This window comes from Marmota monax, unplaced genomic scaffold, assembly GCF_021218885.2.
Source record: "Marmota monax isolate L192 unplaced genomic scaffold, Marmota_monax_Labrador192_F-V1.1 WCK01_AAM20220418_F8-fsc00078, whole genome shotgun sequence".
Taxonomy (NCBI): domain Eukaryota; kingdom Metazoa; phylum Chordata; class Mammalia; order Rodentia; family Sciuridae; genus Marmota; species Marmota monax.
This window is the reverse complement of record NW_026694865.1, coordinates 4200870-4226749: the sequence shown is the minus strand read 5'-3', so window position 1 is coordinate 4226749 and position 25880 is coordinate 4200870. Positions and strand designations below refer to the sequence as shown.

At 42.2% G+C, this 25880-nt stretch overlaps 1 protein-coding gene across 1 annotated transcript in view; it reads left to right on the top strand.

Annotated features, from left to right (window-relative positions):
* The window catches only part of Iqch (IQ motif containing H), a 136236-nt gene that overhangs the window by 53561 nt on the left and 56795 nt on the right, over positions 1-25880 (top strand). Inside the window, exons 10-12 of the mRNA XM_046426689.2 lie at positions 799-990; positions 16480-16600; positions 19738-20024. Coding sequence (XP_046282645.1) covers positions 799-990; positions 16480-16600; positions 19738-20024 — 600 coding nt within the window. The remainder of the gene's footprint in view (positions 1-798; positions 991-16479; positions 16601-19737; positions 20025-25880) is intronic.

The window sequence follows — 25880 nt, the reverse complement described above, 5'->3', positions numbered from 1 at the left end:
TTCAATTACAGATATTTAAGGGTTTTTTTTTCTTTTGCGTTTCAAAGCCAAACAACATTAATACCCATGTTTTTAGCAGCACAATTTACAATAGCCACACTATGGAACAAGCCTAGGTGTCCACCAATGGATGAATGGGTAAAGAAAATGTGACGTATATACATAATGGATTTTTATTCAGCCATAAAGAAAAATGAAATTATGTCATTAGCAGGAAAATGGATGGAACTTGAGATCCTTATGTTAAACAAAATAAGCCAGACTCAGAAGGTCAAGGGTTGTGTGTTTTCTCTCATAAGGAAGCTAGACAGGAGAAAGGAAAAGAAAGGTTGGGTGTGAAGGGAGGGGTGGCCTCATGAAAATTATAGTCTTCAAACTACTGAGTAGAGGAAAAAAAAGGAAGAAAGGAGAGAAAGAAAAGGGGAAATACCGGGGAATGATACTGACCAAATTATGTTCTTATGTTGTGTGCATGTATGAATACGTAACAGATCCCACCATTATGTACCACTGTAATACACCAATTAAAAAAATATGGGGGTGGGGAGCCAACAAAGTGATAATTTGGGAATTTCTCATCAACCTGATTTTAGACATGTTTGGTCTAATTGGCTACGTTTTTTCATGTCATATATACATTACTTAACATTCTTTAACCTATCTTAATAAGTAGAAGAGAAGCAAATGAACCGACTATGTGAAGAGAAGACACTTGTAGGGTACCACCACCAGGTTAATATGGTGGGAAGAATCTCGGGAATGTGCTCTACTAATCGCTGCCCTGTCTTGGCCCCACAGATGATAGAACAGCTGAGCCAGCTGGTGACGGATCACCTGAAAATTCAACGCTGGCTCTTTAAAATGGACTCAGAGTTTGGAGGAAATGGGATGGCATTTTGTGACATTCCTTCCCATCTAAATTGCTACAAGTGGGTGTTAAAGGAGAGTGACAGATACGGCTCTGAAGACTGGAACAAGAAGTGGGCACAAGTAAGTGTTCAGGGTGGCTTAAACCATAGTGACCGTGGACAGTTAGGAGTCAAACAAAGGCTCAGAGAGGAGAGGAAAGTTCTCTCTTCTAGACTCAACTCTGTCACCCATCTACAGGCCATTCTTGTGCCCCTGTGCTTGCATAAAAAATGAAAAGGATTCATTAGGTTATTTTAAATATCCTTTATTTGGACTCTGATAGCCTTTATTCCTATTTTCAAATCAATTATGTAATTAGGAAGTGATTTTTTTCTTATCTTATTCAGGAACATTACACATCTCACCATTTGCCCTATGAGGGTCTTGATTGTGTGCTTCTATCAAGTGTCGTTATTAAGCTAGCTATATTTTATTATGAGATAGAAATTCTATTAGCAAATGGTTGTCACCTGGAAGCTAATGTATAATAGCATTCTGTCATCAGTTGTGTTTTTTAAAAACAATCCAAGAAAATTTATGTAATTGCTAATCCCTGCGAGATGCCAAGAAAATAGTATACCTAGTAGAAAATCTCCCAGCAAAACCTGAGTAGTAGGTAAGAGGTCCTAGGATCTGAGTGAAAATCTAAAGATTTTCCATGCACATTGGTAAGATGACCTCTTAGTGTGTTCCAAATTTGTTTAATAATTAGTTTTATATGGTTTAATGTTTAAATTAAACTCACCACTCTAAAAGCTGTTCCATTTTTACTTCACAGAGATCTAGGCTTCCCTGGCTTCTCTTGATCCTACCCCTCCATTTTGGCAGCCCTACTGTTTAAATAAAGCATTACTGATTAGGAAAAGTGAGACTCAGGTTCCCTTAACTGGTTCCTTCCCTCCTGGTATACCTAACAGTGGGCCTTGAAAAGTGATTTGTATCTGCTTTGAGCATCCCACTACAGAGGGACATGAATCAAGACACAAGTGACTGGAAGGGAGGGCACACTCGAGGGAACCACATTATTCTTGGGAAAGTGAAATGATAGATAAATCTGGAGAACAGTCAGGAGAGAGACTTCCCTTTGACAAATGTGACGGTTCTCCCCATGATCTATTCTGGTCTTTCTCCCCCCCTTGTCAGGGAATGGACTAAATGCAGTACCTGTCATGGCCAGCTTTTTACATATTATTTAAAGGATACCAAAGTGAATTACTCTTCTAGAAAAAAATAAAACAAGGAAAATGTATTTAATTTTGAGGCCCATGGAGATTTCTCTTATGTTCTCTTTGAATGGGATTTCATTTCGCATTATATAGAATTTCCTTCTTAAACAAAACTGTTGAGATTAAACCTTAGAAAAGTATGACTGTTTTATTTTTTTAAATTGAGTGTGCAGGGACTGGGATTGTGACTCAGTGGCAGAGCACACGCATAGCATGTATGAGGCACTGGGTTCGATTCTCAGCACCACAAATAAATAAATAAATAAAATAAAGGTCCATTGACAATTTAAAAAAAAAATTGAGTGTGCAGAGTGTTTGCTGGCCTCAGTATTTCAAAAGAAAAAATTTTAAAGAATTTCCTTGACATTATACTATGATAAATTTGAAATACTTGACTTTAAGAAATATTTACAATACTGACACTCACTGAATTGTACTTAGCAGAATCACTGTACATTATTTAATTTCAATAATTTTAAACATTTAAATTGTCACCAAATACATCTGGCAGCATTGTTAATGTTATTAAGTGTGAAACTCTTGAATAATTACTAGTCTGTCTAAATCATTTTTTTTAAACTTAACAAGGAAAAAAACAATTACTCAAAAATCTTTTTAGTTTTAGGCCAATGCTTAGCTATGATGTGGTGAGTACCCAAAAGTGAAAATAAAAATAAAGCAGTTCTAAAGATACACACACACACACACATACACACACACATATGTATTATATAATATACGAAGATAATATATATGTGTGTGTTGTGTATATATACATGTATATATATGTATGTTGTATATGTATAAATATATATAGTGTGTATACACACATACACACACACACACACACACACACACATGATTATTGACATTCTTTCACCTTCAGAGTGAAACTGCATTGAAGGTGAGGGTGAACTGCAGTTCTCCATTGAGTGTAGCCATGGAGAATTTAGGATTAGAATTCTCCTTTGTTCCAGAAGACCATTGTAATGGTGCACATTTAGACATCAAAGCATTATTTTATGAGCACAGGCATGTTTTTAATGTCCTATTACAGTTTGTAGACCTGTTTCTTTTGATAATGAAGACGTTGTGTCATCAAGCCTAGCCTGGCACATACAAAACATATGCTGGCAGGTTATTAAAAATTTCAGCTTCTTGATGAAAGACTGTCCTGCAGGCTAAGAGTCCAGAGAAAGACTCCATTCTGGGAGAATTATTAGAAATGAGAATATGACTGTAAGCACTAAATTATGTTAATACTTACAAATAGCATCATTTGCATAGCAGTTTATGATACAATACCATGATTTTTCTCATTGGTATATTGTAGGCAACAGATTAAAAACAGTGCTGTTTATGGGAGTTTGGGCCTTTTTGAGATTCCCTTGCATCTTATGCAGATATTGGTTTTAGATGTAGAAAGGATTCAATGTAGACTCAAGTATCTAATATAAAGATCATCCTTATTTTTTTTTTCTACTCTAATTTTGAATTAGTTACTTGGCTGGTTGCAGTTGAGACTTGAAATAAAGTCATGGAGTCAATAGATGCTGCAACACCATAGTCACAGACAAGTCAGTACAGCTATGTAGGTGATTTGGGGAAAGCACAATGTTGCATCATGGCCACAAGGAAAAAGCCAAGTCTTTTTTTTTTTTTTTTTTTTTTTTTTTGTAATTTGGTGCTGAGCCTGTTCTCTTCATCCTACTACTTAACAAAATCTACTCCCCTCAACAGATTCCAGTAAGCTCATTCCTCAAGTGCCCTGTGCTTGTTAAGGTTTAGTGAACCCAAACTTGTGCATACTCCAAACCCTCTGCTCACCATTTGGGAGTGTTTGTTTTCATCTAGTAGGAAAAAAGGTTTAAGCAGAGCAGAAGCCTTCCTGGGTACGCTTACCTAAGACAGCCTAGGAAGACCTATGTACACTTACTGTGCTACTTCTCCTTCTTGTAGCTTTTTTCTTTTCAGTTTTTTTCCTTTTTTTTTTTTTTTTTTAAGAGTAAATCTTCCCTCTCTCAATTTTGGGATATTGGCTTGGTGGCAGGAATCTTCTGGTGACATTGCTCTGTAAAAGATCTTATGAACAGTTCCTTTGAATAAAGAACTAAGCCAGTTTACTTCTTTACCTCAGTTCTGCCACAGAGTCTGGGATATGGACTTCATGGCTTCGCTATTTCACCACTTAACAAGAAAAAAGAAATTGAACTGGCTCTTGGATGCTGCTATTAAATATTGCTATGTCAGCCTTTTGCAAGAGCAGCTTTACCTTGACTTGTACAGTAGTTTTGGTTTACTTTGTTGGGCGCTGGGTATTACTTTGGAGGTCACCAAAGAGGGGGGAATTCATTCAAGACAGCCCAAACTGAAAAAAAGGTAGAATAAGCCACAGCGGTTGTTTTGTCTTTGTATAGAACTGTCAGCAAGCAAAATCCACTGTTTTTGAGTGGAGAACCAATAACCCCTTATGCCTTAGAACTCACTCATCTGCATCTCTGTGTGAGACCTCCGTCCACTCAGAATGCCCTTGTAACTGAGTCAGAGGAGTCATTGTAGGTTGGCTGGGCAAGGCAACCCGTGGAATTTAGGCATTTATTGGGTGATCTCAAAGAACCATTGCCTCATAACCATGTTATCTTTAGAAAAGTTAAAAGACAAAATAACAAGATTAAAAAAATATTTAACCAAATAAGTACAAAATCACTTTCCCCAAACATAGTCTTCATTTTTGTGTACCAGATTCCAAACGTGCAGCATCTATCTTTCATTGTAACAATAATAGAACGTATGCTAATTAAACATCAGATTGTAACCATTCTCCATGTTTATACATAGTCATCACAATTAATGGCTGTATAACATTCCTTTATATAGATGAATTCTAATATATAAAATAATTCACTTAATTGAAAATTTAGGTTATTTCTAGCATTTTTTTAATATTTGGTGGAAGAAGAAAAGTTTTGTTTGTTTTCACTCTTAGTTTTGATGTGTACCTCTTTTGCTTAAGTTGAATTGCCTCCCTAGAGACCCACAAGTAGCCTGCTTTATTATGAGGAGAACTCTTTACCACTTTCGTTATATGCTGCCATGTTTCCAAGATGATGGTACAAATTTCCAAAGCAAATAGCGAATAAGCATACTAGCATTACCACAGCCTTACCAGCACTGGATTGCCCTTTTATTTTAGATATTAAAATGTACTTTATAGTCACTATTATTTCATTACTCGCAAGGGATATTCTTTTATCATTATCTTTACTAATATTTGTATTTTATATCAGAAACATAACATCTGGTGTTAATAAAATCTAGGTTTTTAGGCTTAAAAAACCTAGAGCACCACTTTTCCTAATCATTAGGCTATAAATAAATGATTTTCATTTATTTTTATGTTTATTTTTAGATCCTAAAAAATCTTGACTTCTTAAACTATCTTTGTGTATTTGGTAGTTGCCTAGCCTACCCGGGGGGAGTGCGCATTGTATAGAGCCATGAACACTGTTCCGGGCTTGAGGTTTTTCTTTTGTTCAGTATTAATAATGAATACCTGCTTCCTGGGTGCCAGGCACTGTGCTGAGCACGGTACAAGAATTATTTCATTCAAACTCAGGAAGACTCTGAGGTTTTACTCATTTATTCTCACACCAATTTGACAAGGAAGGGATCACCTTTTTTTCAGGGGGAGACACATGCCCAGGAAGTCAATGGCTTGCCCAGTTTCATATGGCTGACAAGTGATTGTGCCTGGCTGGGGACCCACATCTAACTCCCAGCCCAATGCTCTTGCCACATCCAGTCAAAACAGAAGAGACCCCAGAGAAGTATTCCCCTGTAGGTCCTTGCCTTTGTGACTTGAACCACGTGCTGCCATTATGGCAGGTTTTCTGCTTTCCACAGAGTCTTGGAGAAAGCACAGATGTCCCTAGAACACAGCCACTGCTCTCCATTTTCTTCCTTTTTCCTCAAGGTGGTGAACTGGGAGGTGAGGAGGGAAATCAATACACACTTAGCTGCAGAGGGGGAGCCTGCCAGGGAGGCCCTGGGATTCTGGATCTTGCAACCAACTGCCTCAAGTACTCGTTTATATGTATGAGTGAGGAGAGGGAGTTGTACACATCACCTTTGGGCTATTCATGGGGTGACAGTTTTCAGTGCCTTTCTCAACTTAATACACTGTCATGATCATATGAGCTTGTCAATTCTTGAAAAGCTTTGAGCCAGCCTACCTTTACAATCTGGGGTAGCATTAAAACTACGATGAGCATTTTAAACCCTATTTAAAACCTGTTTTTTCCTATGAGGAACCAAATATTTTGTTTGGTTTTTGTTTGTTTGTTTGTTTGTTGTTTTTGTTTTTGAGGATTTTATTTTATTTTTTTAGTTTCCTGTTTTAGGTTGACATGGTGCACTCCCTTTTAAGCAGAATGAGTGCTGGAAGAAGCTAGTCAGAGAGTCAAACCCTCAACAATTCAGTAAACATTCAGAGCCACCAAGAGCTGGTCATCTTCATGAGGTTCCATTGCCCAGGCATGCCTAGGTTATAGTCCCTTGCTTGGCAGAGACACACAGGCAGATCACTGTACCACCCCACCCCCCAGGTCTCCACTCCTATCTGTAAACAGGGGTAATATGAGCACTTGCCTCATGGGGAGGTGAAGACAACCAGACAAATGAGATAATCCTGTTCTGGCAAGCAATGGACTTCGAACATGAGAGTTCAAGTATTGCTTTTATTATACTAATAATAGAAATTTTCATTATAACAAAATCAAGCAATACTGAGCAGTTACAAACAATTTAATCTTTCTTTAGTTGGTAGATCCTTTAGGATCCCATCGGCTTCTTGAATGTTGTGATAATCAGCTCTCACAGTAGAGGACTGTGGTATTAAAGATCAGAATGTAGAGTCGGTGGTTCCTATTATACGATTTTCCCAGATAAGGCTTTTGAAAAGAATAAACCTTGATATCATTTTAAAATAGAAAACAATACCATGTGTTTGAACTTCCTAATGGGTTGAATAAAGAGGCTTGACAGAGTAGAAATTGTTCAGACCAAAAGATGGAGTCTGGTTGCTTCATTTTCTGGTTCCAGTTGGTGTCTTTTCTAATTAGTGTAGCAGCACGTCACCACCGTCATTGGAAAGTCTTAATCATTTACATATTTTTCCTTATCTCTGAGAATGACTTAGAATGTGTTCTTCCAGTTCAATGGTCATTTTCATGACGCAGCCAGAGTTGAGTCTGAGGTGCTTCTCTATGCCCGAGGACAGTGACAGGAGAAGGAAAATTGCCTCCCCAAGTGAAATGAAAGCCAGGGTACCCCTTCCGAGGACCTATAATAGTCAGCTCGACAAGCTGTTGGTTTGTGTGTCCTATTGATTTAATATGCTTCTAATCAGTACATAAAGCTATGGGCCTGCAGTGTTAATTTTTCATATGCTTACAAAGTACCCTTTGATTTTCTGTCACACGTTAATTACAGCGTTTTGCCATTAAATAGGAAGCTTTGTGTAAACTAATTACTAGGTAATCATTGTCTACTGCAAGCGCGCTGTTTGTACCTTTTATTTTATTCTAAAAATGCACAGATCTCACAGTCTGGAAACACTCTACCTTCCAGCCATTAGCTCTCACTAATTCATAGCATTATTGTGGTGAGAGTGTAGGAGTTGTAATTGTTGTGGTATCAGAGCTGTTAATTACCGGAGTAAACAGTTGAAATGGTGCCAAGGTCTATTGTACAAGGCAGAGAAAAGGAGGTTTAAATGTTACTCCCACCATCTGGGGACTGGAGGAGAGGCAAATGCTTGGAAACAGCAGTGAGGCGCTATCGCGGCTTCAGCTCCAGGGTTGGCGGCCATATGGATCCCGAATATTTTGAATCAATTGAATTTAACTGCCAGTTTTTCGCAATAACAGCGTGGAAGGAAGGAATAAAGCAAAAGATGAGAGGAACGAGAATTGGTTAGTGTGTTCACATCCAGGAAGTCCCCGTTGGAGTTCTTTGGGAAATGTCTGCTCTGCTGAAAACCACAGAGCCGGCGTGGGTATCTGGAACGGATTCAAAATGAGTTTTACTCTGCTCTGACGGCGGCTGCGCCATTTGCTTCTGGTCGTCTGTCCTCAGTGCCCCCTGGCTGAGCAAGGGATGCCCTTGAGAAGACTCAGACTTCTTGTCACTGTGCCAGTTCCAGCAAAAACCCCACTTTGGAATTCACTGATTTATTATGCTGGCGTGGTCTGGAGAAAGAAAACAATCGCTATATAATGCTGCTACATCTGCCTCAAGTACATGCATCTGTAGGTGTGGAAAGATCAAAGAAGGTCCAGCCCCTGGCTCTGATTAAGAAACGGAGCTGCTGCCCGATCCGTTTGTACAAAATTAAAATATGAAATCTCCTGATGGCCTCTCATTTCATGGCACAGATCCACTCCTCTCCACCACTACTTGAACAGGAAAAAAAAAAAAATCAAGTCCAAAGGGCACATGTGTTTTCTTTTGTTTTTAATTTTCAATTAAAGAGCTTTCATCAGCATATGCAATTTTCTCAACCAGCATTTCTCTACCTGGAAAGGAAGAAACCCATTACCAATCAAAGTGATTACGGCTACTTCCACTTAACGGTTGATTTTCAATCTGCATAGTCTCCACTTTAAAAATATGGCATCGTCTGTGAAATGGTCATATGGACGTCGTCGATGTTGCTCTTATTTTTCAATATAATTTCCTCAGAAACCGTTTTCCCACGTTAAAAAAAAAAAGAAAGAAAGAAAATGTGTGAAACACCAGCCCCTTGCTGCTGTAACTACTTTCTAATATCATTCCCCAAACATGAGCGTATTCTTCTCTTTTTAAACCACCCTGGATCACTGTATTTATTTCAAACTGTTCCTCTAGCAGATGTTGGAGTAATTCGGGGTGTAGTGGAAACAACTCCCTGAAAGGGAGAGATCTCAGACTCACCGAGCACCAAGGACGATGTTTGTCAGCCCTTTACGAGGGCAGTTCTGTCCCCGGGGTGGGGAATCTTTCCCTGCGTTTGTGTATGTGCAAAGTTCAATTAAGAATTTCAAGAAGTGCTTAATCTTTATCTATTGAAACCCCCAGCATGCAGCGCGACAGAGAGAGCCCAGGAAGAATGCCCCGGCCGCCTGCGGAGAGGGGGGAAGAGAAACCGCTGCAAAGTTACAGGGGAATGAGCCTTTTCGGCGTGTGGGTCGGCGCGGAGCGGCTGCGCTGAGCTTTGGAATGGAAGCGCAACATATGTGCCTCAGTTGGACAAAAAGCTTCTCGAGTGAAATCGACTACCAGGCCCGCGTGTCAGTGCAAGGTGGAGGCCTCGATAATGAGGGACAGACTCCTCGAGAAGCAGCGAGTGGATAATGCTACATAAGTATGGAATTATATACCGCATTTTCACCATTCTGTTTAATGAGAGCCGCCACCGCAGCGAATCACTTGCCACCCAGCCGAAATGGGCCATTAGCTATCAAGGGAAAATTGTCTTTGCCGCTTTCAGCAGATGGAGCAAATATTTTACAAAGCAATTTTACATACCAAAAACATTTGTGTGCCTTGGTAATGTTGGCTGTTTTACATTATGTTACCTTCTACAGCAGCATAATTTTCCATCTCATCGAAGGCAAACTTGGCATTTTTGATTTTTAAATTCTCAATTAACAATTAAACATGGAGTATTAAAACAGTCCTTAAACTTTAAGTAGGTGTGGGAAGTAGTTTATGGCTTGCTGCAGACATCTTCAGTTTTTTTCTTCATCCTCTCAGCATATTTTTGGCACTCTAAAGAGGGACTATTTCTAATGAACTTCATGGAAAGGGATCAGTGGAAACTTCACCACTGATTGCAGAACAACAGTGGGGTGCTCAGAGCATTTGCAGGCCTCAAGTGTCCATCATGGATTATGGGGACACCATATGGTCCACCTGTTTGTATCTGTTCAAAATGCTGAAGCTTCGAGGAACAGAAAACCCAACTCAAAATGGCTGTATAAATAAGGAGAAATTATGATCTCAGCTATCTAAAAACCCAAAGATTGTTCTGACTTCAGACAAAGCTTAACACAATGGCAGTGACATCCCCATGAACCCGGATACTTTCCCTCTCTGTTCTGCACTGTGCATATAGTTGCCTCCATTCTAAAGGTGGCTATCCTCAGAGTGACAAGACAGCTGCCAGTAGCTCCTGGAGTTTGTCCTTGGTCAAGGCACTAGGAAGAGAGAACATCTCACCTGGTAGCATTCCCAGAAGAGCTTCTTTCAGAGGGCCCCAATAAGCACTTCCTAACACTTGATTGGCCTCACTGAATTATGTGTCTATCCACAGCTGACCTTGTGATCAAGGCACAGCATTGCTGGTCAGGGGCTCACCTTGGAGGTAAGGGCAGAATCTTTCTCCATCAATCTTACATAGCAAAGAATGGAGGAGGAGAAGTCCCTGAAAGGGAGTTTGGGGTATCATTACTCTGAAATAGGAGACATAGATCCTGGGCAGCCAACAAGAATGGCCACTGTACCATTTTTTTTCATAAATTTAATAATGAAAATTTAGCATCACCTGTGGATGATCTTATCTGACCCGGATTGACCATTTTATGGCCATCAATGGCAGATACAGGTACAGATTCCATTGCACTCGTAGCATTTGAATTTGAACCCAAGTTTTGCTACTTCCTGCTGTGTGGAGGGAAATAGGAATGATGATATCTAATCTTATATAGTGACTGTATGGTAATAAATAGCATGTGGTTGCCTTGACACGTGACTGCCATATGGCAAACTTTCAATAAGTGAGAGCAGTAATTTCACTTAAAAAATGGCTGAATTGGTAAAATGTATCCTATTCAAAGCATCCTTCTAAATTCACCTTCAATTTTGAAATCCCTTCCTTCTCTCCACCTCTGTGCCACCAGCTGATTCAAATCCTGAGCACCTTCTGCAGTGCCCCACGCTTTACCCGCTGAAAGAGGCAGGGGGCAGTGGAGAGCACTCACCAGGAGTCCAAGCTGCCAGGCGCCCCTGCAGTCTCTCTGCAGGACTTCGAAGCCCCTTTCCCTCTCCTGTTACATGCAGCATTTGTCCTCAATAGTCCATATGGCCCCTTTCAAAGCTGACAGTCTTTCTTAGTTTTTCAGGTCATTGTCTTGCCCTTTTGACTCTATGCCACTCTCCATTCTTCAGTTCAGGGTTTTCAGAAGTGTCTGTAAAGCAGCACCGTCTAGGCAGGTCCTTTGGTTTCCTTCAACACTTGATCTTAGGCAAAAGACTCAGAAATGATTTCCTTGGTTTTTCTCCCCCACCCCCCACCCCGGCCTTTTCTGTTTTAACCAGGAATAGAAAACAGGGAGGGGCTTTAACTCCAGGTGCAGGGAACAGCCCTGATTGAGAGAGTTGTCAAAATCACCCTTTGGTTTTCTTTTAAACCTTATCAACAATGTCTGACGTGGGAGACGGAGGTGATTTGCCAAGAGGGTATTTTACTTAATGCACCACTGACAATTCAAGAATCTGCTAAAATAAAATGTGAGTTTGGTGGGACTGATTTTGAGAATATTCTAATTTGTATTTCTCCCTTTCTGTCTCTCATCCTCCCCAATACACATACATACACACACATACACACACACACACACACACAGAGAGAGAGAGAGAGAGAGAGACAGAGAGATGGGGGCACATTTGGAATTTGCTTGGTTGGAAGAGCTAACTCTCTAGAGTTTGAAGTCACTTTAGTCATTGAAGGCAGTATTAAACTGAATATGTTAGTGGCTTCCCCAGAGATATCCTGAATTTCCTTCAATCAAATTCTCTCTCTTCAAACTCACACTGTGTGTGTGTGAGTGTGTGTGTGTGTGTGTGTGTGTGGTAGTGCCGGGTCTCACACATACTGGCCAAGGACTCCCAGTCCTACATTTTCTTGAAGAGAGAGAACTGAGAGGCAAGGTCCATAATTAATGGACAAAGGTCTCCAGCATGCGGTGCTGGGGGTATGGCTCAGTGGTAGAACGCTTGCCGAGCACGAGCTGAGGTCCTAGGTTCAATCCCCAGCACTGCAAAATGGACAGTCTCTAGGATGCTCCAGTCAGGTGGAGGGAGGCTCTGTAGATATCTTGAGACTTTTCAAGGTCATGACTACTGTTGATGCCCTCTGAGGGGTAAAGGTGGGTCCAGGTGAAGTGTGAGCAAGCCTGTACAATGGCAAAGATGGGCTGAAGTTCTTCCTGACTGGGAACTACCCTAGAGTTATCAGCTCCACAAATACCAGAAGCTCCTGAGCATTCCCTTCTCAGCACAATCTTGTTATCATTCACAAGGTCTCTAAATGATCTGTTCAATGTGGGTGACAGGCCCTCAGAAACACTGACTTGGTTGTCCATCACCCTGACATTACTCACTGAAAAGAAATGTCCTAACTATTCATTGCACAAGTTAGTAAGATACAGAAGACGCTCCCTGATGCTGGCTTGTAACACACATTCAACATACATGCACTTTGGGAGAGGGGCAAGGGAAGGAAGAAAGCAAGCCAGCAATGGCTCCCTGGACTGTTATTTTTTTGTCTTCAATCATTTGTCGGGAGCCACTCGATAACAGAATGTGGCAACTCAGTGTGCGACTTTACCAAAACCTCCTCACTGTAGGTGCCTCTCATTTGCAGAGAGGTGACAATACCATGCTGGCCTACCTCAGGGTGTTGCCTTAAGGGCCAAGTGAGTTCATGAATCGGAGTCTGTGACAAGAGTAAAGTACTGTGTGAATACTGTTCTGATAGTTGACATGGTGTGGGAGGGGTCTGGCAAGTGTGTGTGTGTGTGTGTGTGTGTGTGCGCGCACACACTTGTGTTTGTTCTGAACAGAATGAGGCTCAATAGCTGCCTATCTTCCCTTGAAAGCATTGTTTTAGAGAATTGTGCTCTTTGCGTTTGAACTACATAAATGATAATCTCCAGAGAATAGAAACAACCCCCAAAACTGAGACACGCACCTGACGTGGGCCTCGTGGCCTTTGGGATCTTGCTGTGATGCATCTTCTGTGCCTGGATCTGAGCTCCCCAGCAGAAATTGGCTTTGGGAGTTGTTTTGAGGGTGAGGATAAAATAAAATGAAGCTCTTAGGCAGAAAGTCATTTTGCTGTCCCTTCTTGAATGTGCGGACTGCAGGTCCTACTCTATTATCTTCATTGTCATCATCATCATCATTATTTTGTAGAAGTGAAGGAACAATTCTCTTTTATGGGTACTAAGGCAATTCTTTTGTAAAATCCTTTTATTTGCTATCAGATGCTTTCAAAATAAAGAAATAAATTAAACAGTTAATACCAGCCCCGCCAGCCCCCATTACTCCTCCCCATGCCGTCTTCTCAGAGAGTTAATCATGGCCCCAAGTGGCCACCAAGTGCCCCAATGTCCCCCATTGAACACTCCCCGCCAGTGCCTTCAGCTGTGTACATCTCATGACGGGACATGTCACATCCTCCAGATTCCTGCAGCAGACTTGCCTCTAAGAAATTTGCCCCCTTGCTGTGGCTTTGTGCACGCGCCAACATCAAGTGTCACAGCAGAATGGGGGACTTCGTGAGCAGAGGCAGTGGTGGCAGCCGGAACCACGTCCTGATGCCTCATACCAGCAGCAGCCCTAGAGTTAATTACTGGCCTTCCCATAGCATGTTGCATCTGAGGTGACACTTCATAAATGTCACCTCATTTATCTTCCTGATGCCCCTCAGAGGCAGGGAATCCCATAAAATCCACCCCGGAAGAACCGGTGGCTTGTGAGCAGCCATCCCCTCAGGTGGTTCCTGGGCAGTGAGGGGGCAGCCAGGGGAGACGTGTCACATCTTTTCTTGCTCTGTAACTTCAGCTGTTAAGGACTATGTCCCTGTGTTTACCACAACCATGATTCATTCCACAAACATTTAATGTTCCCTACTCTGGACACTGCAGAACTGAGCTCAAAGCCAGTGTCTTTGCCACTTTGAAGTCCCACAGAGCTGGAAGACAGGGAGAAGAGACCTCCAACAGAAGCAGCAAAGAAAGCCCAATGGGGGAGGTGTGACTGGACCCTCAGAAAGACTGAGGAGTCACCTGGGGAGGAAGAGGAGGAAGACAAGGAAGGCAGTTTGGGGGAGACTGGGAACTGGGGAGGAGAGAGGTGAGGCTACATTGGAGCAGAGGCCATATCACAGAGGGCCTTCTCCAGGTGTCCTGCTGAGGAGTTTGCACTTGATCTTCTAGAAGGACTTCCACCTGCTCCTTCACTGCTTCCTCTCCATCTCCCCTGCTGCCCATCCGCCCGCCCAATAACCCCCTAATATATACTTTTATCTGTAGTACATGTGTGGCCACATGGCCTATAACTGGGTTTCACACCCTTCAGAAATGGGACAGAAATAGCCCTTACCTGAAGGTAGAACAAAAAAATGAAATCTCCACTTCCTGGGTCAGGGCTTGGGCTGGAAGGCTTCCTTCCCTGACACCCAGGTTTCCAGAGCAGGGCAGGAATGTATAGTCCTGCTTCCTTGCCCCAGCTCTGGGGCACTTTGTGAATGAGAGAGTCAGTCTTCCTCAACAGAGTAGAATGATTCTAACAGAAAGAAGCATTAAAAAAAAAAAAAAGATGACTTTAATTTGCTGTGAACATCAGTGCAAATGTATATAGGGTACAAAAGAAAGAAAAAGGCCCTTGGCTTTGACGGTGATTTTCCTGGCCTGCAGTGAGCCTGATGACTCCCCAGACCTTCTTGACAGTCCTCGGTCATCCTGCAGCGGGGGTGGGTAGTGTGCTCTGCATTTCTGTTTGGTATGTCACTCACTCACTAAGCTAATAAGAACCCCACCAGGACTTTCTGAACATTTCAGAAATTATCAGATTATTTGGACCTGCCTAGCGTATACTCAGATGCTTGTCTTCTGCTGTGGATTTTCAGCAAGCATTGGACCCAGAATCAACCAGATAGTCCAAGGAGTTGAGAAAGTGGGGGAGACAGAGGAAAATCACTTTTAAATGTTTAGGGAAATCCGAAGTAAATGAGCATACAGATGATTTCTGAGACTCCACCCAGCGCCACCCCCAAAGTTGATTACTGCAGGTGACTGAGCCATCACTCTTAGACAATGGAGTCTTTTTTTCTTTTTTATAGTATTGGGGATTGAACCCAGGGGCGTTGAACCACTGAGCCACATCCTCAGCCCTTTTTCACATTTTATTTAGAGTCAGGGCCTCACTAAGTTGCTGAGGCTGACTTTGAACTTGCGATCCTCCTGCCTCAGCCTCTGGAGCTGCTGGGATTACAGGCGTGCGCCACTGCACCCACCCGGCTGAGCCATCACTCTTAAATTTACAAGTTCCCCTGCCATGTCTGAGCTTTGTCTCATCTTTGTACCATATTTTGAATATAAATACTATCCATCATATGGGCTGTGTCCAGTGCCCTGCCCCACTTCTGGTAAAAGTGGCATCTGAAATGTGGCTTCTATTTGAAAATTCTTAGGGAAAAGAATTATAATTGATGATGTCCAAGAAAGAAATTGCCTTGGCAAACCAAGGCTGTTCATATCTGAAAGACAGACTTCTTGTTCACCAGAGACTTTCCTACTGTTTCATTTGGACAGGGGCTCTGTAGTCTTTAGGTGTTTCACTGATATGAGGTCGGCCTTACCGCTAGACCAATGAGACTGACCTGGGAGGATTTCAGACAGGTGGAGCCTGGTCCCAATGCTTCTCTTCCCCTCACTTTTCCTACCTACCCACCTAAAATCCCACCTTTATAGCATCAGCCCATAGTATAGGCTTTGGTGACAGAGTCGTTGGATGCAGACATCTATCAATAAACAGGGAGGACACAGATTAAAGAAATGGAAGACCGAAAGAAAGATCTCACCAACTCCATTATTTCTAAGGGCCACAGAACAAAAACCATCCCAGTCTGAAAAATCTCAGGGACAAGCTAGTTAGCTCCACATTTTTCAAAATGGCAAACTAAGGCCCAGAGTGGGGAGGTCCATTGCCCAAGGATACTCTGCTGGTCAGGCTGCAGTGAGTCCAAAACCTGGGTTTCCTGACACCCAGACCAAAGGGGGCCTTTTGTAGACAACAGGCACAATTAGCAGCAATTTTTAGGGGGGGCAAATCACTTTGAAATATGAAAACTGAAATGCCCGGAAAAATAGAGAAAATTTTCAAAATGGCTTTCTGACTCTGGGTAAACAGTAACCACATTTTTTTTTGCCTGTTGGAGGCCTGGTTTTTAATCACTCCACAAGCAGTTTTCATTTCTGTAGTAAAATTGCTTGTGGTTCTATTTAATTTGTTTCTGCAGGAGCCAGCTTTGGTGAAGATCTCTGAGGAGCTGGCGGGCATTTTAGCACAGCACGCACAGCCAGTCAATGAGAAACGGTTCCCGACGTGGAGGAAATTCCTCCAAACATTTCTCAGTCAAGGTAAATAAGACTTGAAAGTTTCCATTGAGGAGCAGTCCACACAGCCTTGGGTTCTAGTTTGGAGTCAACCAGGGCCTGTGTAGATACTTTGCATGGCCTGTATTGGTTTAGAAAAGTGCTCCTGCAGCTGACTTTTTCTTTTAAGTGTTGCCTAAATATTTATCTTGCACCCAGCCTCTTCAGTAAATAGGAACTGAGCCTACCAAGCATGGCATGTGTATCTCAAGATTCTGGGTCTTTTTTAACACCAGACCTCTCCTGAGGGGTGGGCTTTGGATCTCATCTGTGGCCTTAAGCAAGGTTCTTAGGCCCTCGGAGGCCCCGGATCCTGGCTTACCTGCTGCACAAGGTTGTTGGGAGGACTCAACGAACTAGAGATATGAAAGTGTCTGCCACAGGTCTCCAATCAGTGCTAGTTTCCCCTTCCTTTCACCCTCCTCCCTCCTCATCCTAACTTTCTAAGGACATAGGAGGCTCAGCTGAGGGAGTAAATGGGACAGATGATACTAATCCCAGTCCCAGAGGTCCCTGGGGGACCACACAGGGCCTGGTCACACAAGGCCTTGTTCTCTTGGAGTTGCAATGTAGGTACGTATGCATTCCCACAAGAACCGCAAGACAGGGTTAGTGGAACAGGCCACAGAGGGGATCTTTCCACTCACTGTCAAGTGACAATGATAAGAACAGTACATTAGCACTAACATATAGGATAAGATGATAATATTATGTTCAATGACAGCGGCAGGAACAGCACATGAGCCATCAGAGCATGGTATGACGACACACTAAGCACTTGTGGTACTTATTACATGCCAGGCACTATCCTACATATGCGTATATTAACTTATTTGATCCTCCTAACATCCATATGAAGTGGATAAACATTGTAAACTCATCTGATAGAGGAGGAACCCAAGGTAAAAAGATTAACTCACCCCAAATCACTCTGCTAACTCGTAGAAGAGTCCTTAAAAGGCTACCTCTGGCAGAGTGAGGTGGCACATGCCTGTAATTCCAGCAGCTCAGGAGGCTAAGGCAGGAGCATCATGAGTTCAAAGCCAGCCTCAGCAAAAGTAAGGTACGAAGCCACTCAGTGAGACACTATCTCTAAATAAAGTACAAAAAAAAAAAAAAAGGCTACCTCCACATCGCTGTGGAGTCTTGGCCACAGCCAGTGGGTACATTTATTAAAGAACATGTCTTAGCTCAGGGTATTAGAGAGCATCAGAATGGGCAGGGCTGTGGATTGTTGGATACACTGGCTGGACAGGGTATGTTGATGCCCTGGGAATGGACTATTTAAGCAACAGAATGGACGCAGCCATCTGATAAGAAAACCGAGGTGCTATGTGACCTCCAATATCCTCTGATCTAAAAGTCTAGGATTCCACAAATTTCCACATGCACCCATGCACAGAAAAGTAAAATTAAAAAACTGATTCCCAGGCCTAAATGGAAGAACATGAGTTTCCTTCCACAGAAATAAAATGTTTTTTAAAAAATCAAGAACAAGGGATTTTTTAAGGAAGGAGGGAAAAACATGAAGATCTTCAGGTCCATCCAAATCAGGGTGTTGGAAAATTTCCAGATCTTCCAAGGCCAGCCTACAAAGCCTTCCTTGAAGCTATTTATGTGAATCCCCAGCCGGTATCTCAGCTGAGCTGCATGGGAATACAGTTGCTAAGCTTCCCGTGCATCTCCTGTTCATCTCTATCCTACCCTTCAGCCACATTGTAAACACAGGGCTTATTGATGGGAGGAAGGACAGACTTCATTAACCCAGTTTTATAGATGAAGAAACTGAGTTTCAGAAAGTCAAGGAATGACTTGGGCAAAGTCACACAACCGAGAAGTGGTGAATGGGAACACAAAGTTAGATCCTACAACTTTAGTACATCTTAGAACCTGGTTCTTGTAAGTAATGTGTTTTTGAAGGCTGTGCCAGGCTTGGAGCCTGGTGCATTCAGCAAGTCCTGTGTGAATGCTCTCTGACGGATAGGGGCATCCCATGCTCCCTGACTCTAAGGTCACCCTCTCCCACTATTTCCTGTTTTATTCTACTTCTTTCCTCTCAAGGGAGCTTGTGGCTACAAAATGTGGCACAGTTTTGATTTCCACATCATGATGGGATTACATCAAAGAAAATAAATTCTTTCTTTCTTTTTTTTTTTTAAAAAAGAGGGATTAATTGCTTTGAAAGGAAAAATTAACAATGAACAGGTTGTGGTCATGATGCTGAGAAGATAATTTCTTTGAAATAAAAAAGATAAAGCTGTCTTGTAAGTAATAAAGGACAATATGTTTCCACAGAGGCACTATCTTGCAAAATATAGCTGATACAAGTTAACTGAATCAGGGACCCACTCAATGTTTTGTTTTTGTAGATTTTGGTGGGTTTTTGGGGGGAGGTACTAGGGATTGAACCCAGGGGCACTCGACCACTGAACCACATCCTCAGCCCTATTTTGTATTTTATTTATAGACAGGGTCTTACAGAGTTGCTTAGGGCCTCACTTTTGCTGAGGCTGGCTTTGAACTCATGATCGCATGCCTCAGCCTCCCAAGATGCTGGGATTACAGGCATGGCCACATCTGGCTGGTGTTGTCTTCTTGCATGTACCTTGCCAAATCCTCAGCAACTGTATTCCCATTCAGCTCACACTAGCAGGCTTCATTTGAAGAAAAGAACATCTGGGACCAACCAAATGGATAAGTTGGGGCTAGAATGTGTACCCTCTGAAACAGTTTTCCTTTGAAACTTGCCATTTTGGGGGGATATCCCTAGCCCAATTTTAGACATGTAAGGAAAGCATCTCTTGTTTGAAGTACAGTGTCTTCATTGATGTGATCAGAATCAAAACTGCCATTCTTCATGCCCTATTTATTATAAGCCAAGCATTGGGCTGAATACCATAGATACAGTTTGTCTAAGACTCCCAACAACCTGGCAAGGTAGGTCTCATTATGCCCATTTTACAGATGAAGAAAAAGAAGTTGAGACGAAGCTACTTGCCTAAAGTCTCTCAAGAGCTGGCTAGGACAGGATCTGAGCCCATGTCCAACTGTCCAAGCCTAGGTCATCTCCTCCTGCAATCCCTGAGAACGTGTCTTTTCATCTGCTCCCATCTTCCCACCAGGGGGCGTGATCGAGGCCTTCCCACCTGCAGATAGCATCACCAACCTGACGGTGGACATGCTGATAGAGCCCAATGGAGAAATTAGGTTGCTGTCAACGGGAGACCAGCTCCATTCCGAAAGCCCCTTCATCTCCTCTGGGACTACCATGCCTCAGACCTCCGTGGATCCCCAAGTTCTCAGTTCTTTGTGTCTCCAAATTGGAGAGGCCTGCAAGACGCGAAATGTGATTGGTCACTTTTCTGTAGATCTGGTGACTTTTATTGATCCAAGCACCTTGGAACAGCAGGTAAGTTGAACTGATGTCACATAAAATACTAAAATTCTTCACCACCCCAGACCTCCATGCAAGGGACAATATGAGGGGGCTCGCTGTGCACTGGTGAGCTGACTATAAATCTGCGTCTGTGCGGTGCATGTCCGCCAGGTGAGATCAGATTTAATGTCTAGAAACAGGGACAAGGTTAATCTCGTTTGGGTACAGCTGGAGTTTAAATGACTGCACTCACCCTGCATAGCTCTGTGATTGGGCCCGCAGATCTGTCCACTAGCATTAAGTCTGTTACCGTAAAACTACTTCATGCCAACCAGGGATTGAACCTATTATATTCTGTTCTTTTCATAATCATTAGAAAGGAGTCAAGAGTCCTTGTTTCCACTTCTTTTCTTATCATTAGTTCACCAGCAACTTGGATTAACGATTTTTTCATTTACAAAATGTATTGGGAGATATTTCAAAAATACAAAAAGGTCTAAATAACTTTATGATCAATATCAGGTGCCCCTTCCTGCTTAAGAAATAAAGTAATGTCCAGGCCTCCTGTGGTCGAGCGCTCTGCTTGATGGACACCAGCCCTCCCTGATCCCCGAGCACTGTAGAAGCTTCAGTCCTCTACTTGGGAGTTTGATTCCTTTCCATATCTTTACTCTTTTGCTGCACATGGATGTACCCAGAAATAATCCAGCTTCATTTTGCATGTTTTTAAACATGTTAGGATCGTGACATCCCTGTGCGATCATTCCACAGCATGCATTTACTTTCCTCAAGATTACGTTTGCAACATTCTTCATGCACACGTGGCTCTGATGTGTAATATTCTGGATAAATACTTTTCCTTTTTTTATTTTGTTTTTGGTTTTGGTATCAAGGATTGGACCCAGGGGCGCTTACCCACTGAGCCACATCCCCAGCCCTTTTTTATATTTTACTTAGAGGCAGGGTCTCACTGAGTTGCTTAGGGCCTCCCTAAGTTGCTGAGGCTGGCTTTGAACTCAGGATCCTCCTGCCTCAGCCTCCCAAGCCGCTGGGATCGCAGGCGTGTGCCACGGCGCCCAGCTGGATAAATACTTTTCAATCTTTTTTCTTTGCTTTGCTTTTTGTTTTTCCTCCAAAATTGCAATGTTTAGACTCACGACCTCTTCACAATTCAGTTCAGTTCCTCCTCTTTTCTTGTTGGGTGTCCCGCCCTCGGTCTGGAGAATGAAATAGCCTTCTAGCCTCCCTCTCTCCGTCTCCTCTGGCCGCCGAGTATTGTAAATATACTTAGTTGTTTTATATTCATTATTCTCAGTGTTATGATTCTCCATTTCAGATGATGGCTTCAAAGCGAGAGTTTATGGTCTTGGCAGTTCTCAGCTTGTTCAATAACCATTTTCCATTTGCCTTCCCAGGCCTTGTGTTGGTTTTACATTCTGCACTCAGGCCCACGTGTTGACAGGGGAAAGGACAGACAAGGGCCCTCAGAAACCCACCTGGGGCGAGGGAGGACACGGACCCCGCTGCCTGGAGAAAGCGCTGGGTGGCAGGAAAGCAGGCGGAGGAGAAGCAGGGAGGCTGCCCTCCCACACGAACAAGGAAGAATGAACTTGGTGGCTCCTAGTGTAGCAGGGAAAATGAGCTATGGCGACTGGTGACTTGTTGATTTGAGTGTGACACAGGGAGACCTGCACACAGCAATGAGAAGGATCTGCTCCACCCTGAGTCCTAGTCCTTCCCTGACCAACCACCCATTGGGACTTCTGGGAGAAAGTTCCCTCCCTTCCCTGGGCTGGCCCTGTGTTCCTGGCCAGCCTGTCCCACCCTAACTCCCCCTGCGTCCCTCTCATTCTCTCCTGTTCATCATAAGCCCTCTTCCACAGGGCCTTGACATGTGCTGTCCTTCTGTCTGAAATGTTCTTGCCTCTTCATGATCTAATTGGCTTGCATTCCCATCCGTGGTATTCCAGCTCAGAGATGCCTTTCCTGACTCCCTGAAAGAGTCAACCCCCTGCTATGGGCTCTCAGACCATCGTGCACCCCTTTCCTATCCTTTATCTCGGTTGCAATTTCAAACTCGTGTATAGGATTATCTGGTTACTATCCATCTCCCTTTGTAGTTGGTAAGCTTTCCTGAGGCAGGTACTACGATATCTCCATTAAATGCTCAGCACTTACCTCTACTGTGGAGCAAAGTAGATGATCAATAAATGTTTGTTGAATGAATGAGTGAACAAAGGAGGTGTGCTAGCAGCTGCGGGATGGGATTGCTGCCGGTCGGTATTGGGTGGATGAATGGGATGGGGAATATTAACCCAAGGTTCTCTGATTTCATCATACCGTGACCTCTCCTTGCCCCTGCCCATTAATACTTGAACATGTGATCATTTGTGTTACTATTATCCATAGAAAATGGGGAGAAGTGCCCAGTGGCCACTACATCACTGGGTGTTTCTACATCAGCAAGGAAAGTATGCTTATTCTCTGTGTATGATAGATTACTTGCAAGTCATAGGCATATTCTCTAGCCATTTTACAAGTGACATCACCCCAGAAAGCACCTTAATTTCTTTTCCAACTGGGTTGCCTTGTGCTGCCTAAGAAGAGAGCGGCCCATTATCAGCCTCTCTGTTGCTTGTTTAACGGATCTTTGAAAAAATGTTACCTTGTTTTACTCAGCTTTTCTTCCATTACTTATTACTGATGATGCATCTCTTTTCATGTTCGTTGGGCTTTTTTTTTTTAAATTTTTTATTGTTGGCTGTTCAAAACATTACATAGTTCTTGATATATCATATTTCACACTTTGATTCAAGTGGGTTATGAGCTCCCATTTTTACCCCATATACAGATTGCAGAATTACATCAGTTACACATCCATTGATTTACATATTGCCATACTAGTGTCTGTTGTGTTCTGCTGCCTTTCCTATCCTCTACTATCCCCCCTCCCCTCCCCTCCCCTCCCCTTTTCTCTCTCTGCCCCCTCTACTGGCATTCATTTTTCCCCCTTGTATTATTTTTCCCTTTCCCCTCACTTCCTCTTGTATGTACTTTTGTATAACTCTGAGGGTCTCCTTCCATTTCCATGCAATTTCCCTTCTCTCTCCCTTTCCCTCCCACCTCTCATCCCTGTTTAATGTTAATCTTCTTCTCATGCTCTTCGACCCTACTCTGTTCTTAGTTACTCTCCTTATATCAAAGAAGACATTTGGCATTTGTTTTTTAGGGATTGGCTAGCTTCACTTAGCATAATCTGCTCTAATGCCATCCATTTCCCTGTAAATTCTATGATTTTGTCATTTTTTAATGCAGAGTAATACTCCATTGTGTATAAATGCCACATTTTTTTAATCCATTCATCTATTGAAGGGCATCTAGGTTGGTTCCACAGTCTTGCTATTGTGAATTGTGCTGCTATGAACATCGATGTAGCAGTGTCCCTGTAGCATGCTCTTTTTAGGTCTTTAGGGAATAGACCGAGAAGGGGAATAGCTGGGTCAAATGGTGGCTCCATTCCCAGCTTTCCAAGAAATCTCCCTACTGCTTTCCAAATTGGCTGCACCAATTTGCAGTCCCACCAGCAATGTACAAGTGTACCCTTTTCCCCACATCCTCGCCAGCACTTGTTGTTGTTTGACTTCATGATGGCTGCCAATCTAACTGGAGTGAGATGGTATCTTAGGGTGGTTTTGATTTGCATTTCTCTGACTGCTAGAGATGGTGAGCATTTTTTCATGTACTTGTTGATTAATTGTATGTCCTCCTCTGAGAAGTGTCTGTTCAGGTCCTTGGCCCATTTGTTGATTGGGTTGTTTGTTCTCTTATTGTCTAATTTTTTGAGTTCTTTGTATACTCTGGATATTAGGGCTCTATCTGAAGTGTGAGGAGTAAAGATTTGTTCCCAGGATGTAGGCTCTCTATTTACCTCTCTTATTGTTTCTTTTGCTGAGAAAAAACTTTTTAGTTTGAGTAAATCCCATTTGTTGATTCTAGTTATTAACTTTTGTGCTATGGGTGTCCTATTGAGGAATTTGGAGCCCGACCCCACAGTATGTAGATCGTAGCCAACTTTTTCTTCTATCAGAAGGCGTGTCTCTGATTTGATATCAAGCTCCTTGATCCATTTTGAATTAACTTTTGTGCATGGCGAGAGAAAGGGATTCAGTTTCATTTTGTTGCATATGGATTTCCAGTTTTCCCAGCACCATTTGTTGAAGATGCTATCCTTCCTCCATTGCATGCTTTTAGCCCCTTTATCAAATATAAGGTAGTTGTAGTTTGGTGGATTGGTTTCTGTGTCCTCTATTCTGTACCATTGGTCCACCTGCCTGTTTTGGTACCAGTACCATGCTGTTTTTGTTACTATTGCTCTGTAGTATAGTTTGAAGTCAGGTATCGCTATACCGCCTGATTCACACTTCCTGCTTAGCATTGTTTTTGCTATTCTGGGTCTTTTATTTTTCCATATGAATTTCATGATTGCTTTCTCTATTTCTACAAGAAATGCCATTGGGATTTTGATTGGCATTGCATTAAACCTATAGAGAACTTTTGGTAATATCGCCATTTTGATGATGTTAGTTCTGCCTATCCATGAACAGGGTATATTTTTCCATCTTCTAATATCTTCTTCTATTTCTCTCTTTAGGGTTCTGTAGTTTTCATTGTATAAGTCTTTCACCTCTTTTGTTAGGTTGATTCCCAAGTATTTTATTTTTTTTGAAGATATTGTGAATGGAGTGGTTGTCCTCATTTCCATTTCAGAGGATTTGTCGCTGATATACAGGAATGCCTTTGATTTATGCGTGTTGATTTTATATCCTGCCACTTTGCTGAATTCATTTATTAGCTCTAATAGTTTCTTTGTAGACCCTTTTGGGTCTGCTAGGTATAGAATCATGTCATCTGCAAATAGTGATAATTTAAGTTCTTCTTTTCCTATTTTGATGCCTTTAATTTCTTTGTCTAATTGCTCTGGCCAGTGTTTCGAGAACTATGTTGAACAGAAGTGGAGAGAGAGGGCATCCCTGTCTTGTTCCAGATTTTAGAGGGAATGCCTTCAGTTTTTCTCCATTCAGAATGATGCTAGCCTGAGGCTTAGCATAGATTGCTTTTACAATATTGAGGTATGTTCCTGTTATCCCTAGTTTTTCTAGAGTTTTGAACATAAAGGGATGCTGTACTTTGTCGAATGCTTTTTCCGCATCTATCGAGATGATCATATGGTTCTTATTTTTAAGTCTATTGATGTGGTGAATAACATTTATTGATTTCCGTATATTGAACCAGCCTTGCATCCCAGGGATGAATCCTACTTGATCATGGTGCACAATTTTTTTGTTATGTTTTTGTATCCGATTCGCCAGAATTTTATTGAGGATTTTTGCATCTAGGTTCATTAGAGATATTGGTCTGTAGTTTTCTTTCTTTGAAGTGTCTTTGTCTGGTTTAGGTATCAGGGTGATGTTGGCCTCGTAGAATGAATTTGGAAGTTCTCCCTCTTTTTCTATTTCCTGAAGTAGCTTGAAAAGTATTGGTATTAGTTCCTCTTTAAAGGTTTTGTAAAACTCTGCTGTGTACCCATCCGGTCCTGAGCTTTTCTTAGTTGGTAGTCTTTTGATGGTTTCTTCTATTTCCTCAATTGATATTGGTCTGTTTAGGTTGTCTATATCCTCCTGACTCAATCTGGGCAGATCATATGACTTAAGAAATTTATCGATGCCTTCACTATCTTCTAATTTATTGGAGTATAAGGATTCAAAATAATTTTTGATTATCTTCTGTATATCTGAGGTGTCTGTTGTGATATTGCCTTTTTCATCCCGTATGCTAGTAATTTGAGTTCTCTCTCTTCTTCTCTTCGCTAGCATGGCTAAGGGTCTGTCG